This window comes from Eumetopias jubatus, unplaced genomic scaffold (genome assembly GCF_037043125.1).
Source record: "Eumetopias jubatus isolate StellerSeaLion01/CBP00866 unplaced genomic scaffold, mEumJub1_p1.0 scaffold_7, whole genome shotgun sequence".
Lineage (NCBI taxonomy): Eukaryota > Metazoa > Chordata > Mammalia > Carnivora > Otariidae > Eumetopias > Eumetopias jubatus.
The window spans coordinates 140424364-140429174 of NW_028274813.1; the positions used below are offsets into that span (position 1 = coordinate 140424364).

The following is a 4811-nucleotide window of genomic DNA, read 5'->3' on the forward strand; positions in this document are numbered from 1 at the left end:
AGGAAGCTTTGGAATGGCTCTGTCTCTCATAGCAGAGAGGAAAGTGAATACAAACACAGGGAGTTAAGTGGGAGATGCAGGACTGCCTGTCCAGTGACCTCTGGGTTTGACTGAAAGAAGTATACAGGAGTTACAGTTGCTGCAAGGGGTCAACCCAGCCGTGAGGAGAGCAATAGGACATTAGAGAAAATGACCACACCCTGTCATGGCAGGGGTGACAGCTGTGGCCCTGCTCCACAAATGGAAGATTCTGGAAATCCCCATTATTTTAAATTTTATTATTTTAATTTATGATGTTATATTAGTCACCATACAATACATCATTAGTTTTGATGTAGTGATCCACGATTCATTGTTTTCGTATAAGAGCCAGTGCTCCATGCAGTATGTGCTCTTCTAAATATTTTAAATTTTAAGGTGTATTTTTGTTTTCATTCTGCAGAGAACTTTGGGGTGAGAAGGAATTTAATTTTTTAACATTTCTAAAATTTCTCAATAGATACCTTGGCTCTGGGTAAATGGTGGCATCAAAGCCAGGTCACCCCTGCCCGAGTTACTGCAGAAATATCTCTGCCATGGGAGACTTCACAGTAAGTCTACTAAACTGAGAATGGATTCCATCTGAGCATACAATGCTTCTTGAACATTTTTAGTACCTGCATCTACCTGTTAAGTTATGCCATTAAGGGGCACCTGGGTGGCTCAGTCAGTTAAGCATCCCACTCTTGGTTTTGGCTCAGGTCATAATCTCAGGGTCATGAGATCAAGCCCCACATTGGGCTCTGTACTCAGGGCAGAGTCCCCTAAGACTCTCTTGCTCCTTCTCCCTTTGCCCCTACCCCCACTCACATTAAAAAAAAAAAAAGTTATGCCATTAAGTGTTGGGAATCCTAGCTCTCAATTCAGACTGTAATTCCCTCACCCAAATACAACTCCATTTACTTCTTTGGGGGGTGCTATCACACATGTTTCCTTTATTATCTTTCTTACCCAGAAAGGACTCTGATTTTGACAAAATGATCTTTTCCAATCTTCTGAAGTTTGAAGGACTTCTGGTCTTATTAAAGGCCCACTTCTGCCCCACTTCCTTGTACAAATGAAAACTGCATAATCAGATTTATTTCATCATTGCCCCTCAACCCCATCCTCACCCCATTCCACCCTTGGAGGGATTGCCTAGTGGCCCATTGCAATGCAAGAACTGCTGGATCACAGATGTCCCAATAGGCAAACTTCCCACCCCAAATCCACCTCCCTCTCCAACGTATCCCATGTGTGTTCCTCTGGCATCAGTGGTCAAGAGAAGGCGCCTTCACCTCAGTCTTTTAGGGAAGACCATGTTTCAAATCTTGGCTTCACTTCTAAGCAGTAATATGATCTGGTTAAGTCCATTAATCTTGCTGAAACAAAGTTTCTTAATGTGTACAATCAGAGTAAGATTGCTTTCTCTAAAAGATTAATGTGAGGATTCATTAGAAAAATAAAATCCCTAGCCTCATATGTGTGACTTTGTGTCTTGGGGATAGGGAGCTAAGACTACGTTTTATAACACGGAATATTAAAAAAAGAGAAAGAAAGAAAAGGCAGGAGGTGGGGGGCAGTTGTAGGCAGGTCGGGAAATGTGTAGGCTCTGGACTTATTCTGTCTGGGTTCAAATCCTAGCAACACCTTTCACTAAGCTTTATTATCTGAGGAAAGTTAGTTACATACTCTGTTCCTGTATTTCCTCCATGGTGCAGATATAGTAAGTGCCTGTCTCAAAGGCTGTTTTAAGTATTAAAGACAAAGAGAAAATACACTTTTAAGTGCCCACAAGAGACAACTAATTTTAATAAAATGTAGAAAATGCAAGAAAGGAACTTACACTAAATATTAACATTTGTTTCTGTGTGGTGTAATTATGAACATTTTTACTTTGTTGTTTTTATACTTTTCTGTATTTGTCAGTTTTGAACATGAAAGTTACATTTAAAAAACCATAAACTTCACACATTTATGAGTAATGATGAGCAGTGATTTTCCCATCCTATTAGATGAACTTATCATATTTGTACACTTGGTAAAATGTCTTATTCCCAATCCATACTACTTAAAAAGATAAAGTACACTTTTCCAAAAATGATTGTATCACAAGAATCTTTAATGTTCACTTTAAAGTTTACTTATGGTGGGGTTGTATTTGTGTTTAGTAAAGTGTGCCAAGTGCCCACATTGAGACCACTTCAGTTCACATCACTGCACTCCACACGGATGTTTCCTGTGCCCAGCGAGGTCATAAAGAAAGGGGCCTTGACTTTTCTCTTGGTTAGGCCAGCTTTACTGGTGAGTTCCTTCAAACTCTCCAGAAGTAGTCTACCCTAATACACATCACCCGTTCCATATAAAAGAATAAGATGGAAAATTTCTCAATGTATTTCATAAGTTTAGCACGTCTCTGGTACAAAAATTCAAGAAAGGTAGCACAAAAGCGAAAGCACCAACCGAGCTTACTTATAAACAAACATGCATAAATCCTACACACTATCTAATAGTACTGAAATGAATACAACATTGCATTAAAAGGTATAAAAGCACTGTACTGAAAACTTAGTTACACGTGAAATACTGCACTGTAAATCCTGAATACTCTAATGTCCCACCCCCACCCCTCCACCACCCTGGTGAGGGTCAGAAACCATTAATATCTGCCTCCAGACCTTGCTAGTCCTCGGAGACACTGCTGCGGGGGCAGTGGGCAGTGGGATCAGCCTCCCGCAGAGCTCTGGCCTCCTCCAGAGCTTCTCTGTATCGGGAGGGCCAGGCCTGGGGGTCTTTCTTAAAGACCCTGGCCAGGAACTCCATGATTTGCATCTTGGTGATTTCACGGCTGGCACGGGAACCCCAGAAGAACTCGTACTCAGGTGGCTCAACGTGGGGTACGCGTTGGTACTTCAGGTAATTCTGTTGGACGAACTCCTCGGTGATGAGCTTTCTCACATCTCCAAAGGTGGAGTGTTTCTTCCAGGGCCGCAGCCCCAGGATGCGCAGCACGTTCCAGACGGCACTCTCTCTGGCGCCGCGACCCTTCACATAGATAAGGCTCAGGATCATCAGCAGGAGGCCTGTCATAGGCATGCGGTTGCTCAGCGCCACCCTGTCCAGCTCCTCTGGCTCAAGCGCTTTAACGAGCGAAAACTCCATCGTGTGCAGGCTAGTCAGCCTGAGGTGTAGCCCGAACACTCGTGCGAGGATGAGGCTGGTGCGCCTGAGAATGCTTCTGCACCATTTCTTGTAACTGCCGATGACATCCTTCACCATGTCTGGGAACCAGATGATCATTCTCTTCTGGTCCTTGACCAACACGTACCACATGAGCTCGTGCGCCTTCTGCACCAGCTGGGCCGGGGCTGGCGGCGCTGGGCCAGGCTGGGCCGCGCTCGGGGCCTGGTGGGCGCGGCCTTCCTCCGCCGCCTGCTGCAGGGCCTTCGGGTCTCCCTCTTCGCTTGGGGCCTGGGGTGGAGGCGAGGCCAGAGGGGCGTCGGTCGGGCCTAAAGGAGGGCTCTCTGGCCCTGCGAGGGTCGCGGCCTGAGACGCGGGAAGGGAGAGCCCCCCGGGAACCCCAAGAATGCTGTGCACCTCGGAGTTGGAGGCCTCGGCTGCAGAGTTGGGGTCGCACACATCCTTACTTTGTTCGGACATGTCTGCTCCGTCTGACAAGGGCAGGGCCTCTGCGTCCAGGAGCTCTTCGAGCCTGCGCTCCCTCCGCGGACTCCTGGAGAGGAAGTGCGCGTTGCTGCGCGCGGCGCCTTCCGCAGCAGCCGGGCGGGGCGGGGCGGCGGCGGGACCGGCCACTGCGCTTGCGCGTCCACAGGCCGAGGGCCTGGCCGCCGCGGGAGGGGCGGGGCAGGGCTGGGAGCCCGACGGGGCGGGTGTCCTTTGAGGCCCCATAGAGGTAGTGGAGAGCCGCCAGAATAAGGGCAGTAGTGACCTGAAGGTGTCCCATTTGGGCTGAGGTGATGGTGGTGGGGAGGAGGGGAGGAGGGGGGGAGGTGGATGAGCACTGGAGAAGGAGCAAGTTTAAGAGGAAAGATGATAGTTTAAGATTCTGAGATAAGTTTCTTGAGTTTCTTAGGAAATGTTTAATTGGGTGTATCCAGAATCAGGGTGGATATAAAAGTCCCAGAGAAAAGTCTAGACTGGTGTGTAAATTTGAGTTTTGTGACGATGAGTGTGAGAATTTAAACCTAGAGAACAATCAGAATTGCCCAACAAAAAAAAAAAAAATGTAAACTGTGAAGAGGATGACTGAGATTAGAATCCCTGCCACATCAGAGAGGTCATAAAATGAGAAATGCTGAATTTAGTCAATGCATGTGCAAACAGAACTTTGTTGGATATAATATATGAATGACATTGCCAGTGTCTTCATGGGCATTGATTTTGATTTTCTTCTTCCCTTGGGTCATTTTGGTTTCTTTTTAATTTTTCCATTAAGAACATATCATACAAAGATTGTCATATTTATTAGCACAAATTTTTCCCTATCTGCCCGGCACCCTCCCTGCCTGATGACTGTGCTCTGTGTTCTTGTGGAAAACTTCCCCTTCTCACAGGACCCCACCCCACACTCTCTCAGCAACTGACTGTTCCCATGTGGCAGCCACAACCAAATCCCTTCCAAGATTTCTTTTTTTAATATGGGTCCCATAGATGGTAATTGGCAATCTCTTTGATGACCAACAATGAGATGCAACATAACTATGGTTTGTGTGTAGTTTTTGTTGTTGTTGTTATTGTTTTGTGTTTTTGTTTTGTTTTGTTTTAATTTTACA

At 46.1% G+C, this 4811-nt stretch overlaps 1 protein-coding gene across 1 annotated transcript; it reads right to left on the bottom strand.

Annotated features, from left to right (window-relative positions):
• Positions 1-2700: 2700 nt before the first annotated feature.
• NDN (necdin, MAGE family member) lies at positions 2701-3678 on the bottom strand. The gene has a single exon (XM_028122828.2). It carries the CDS (start codon positions 3676-3678, stop codon positions 2701-2703), a length of 978 nt encoding a protein of 325 aa, XP_027978629.1.
• Between the last annotated feature and the right edge of the window lie 1133 nt (positions 3679-4811).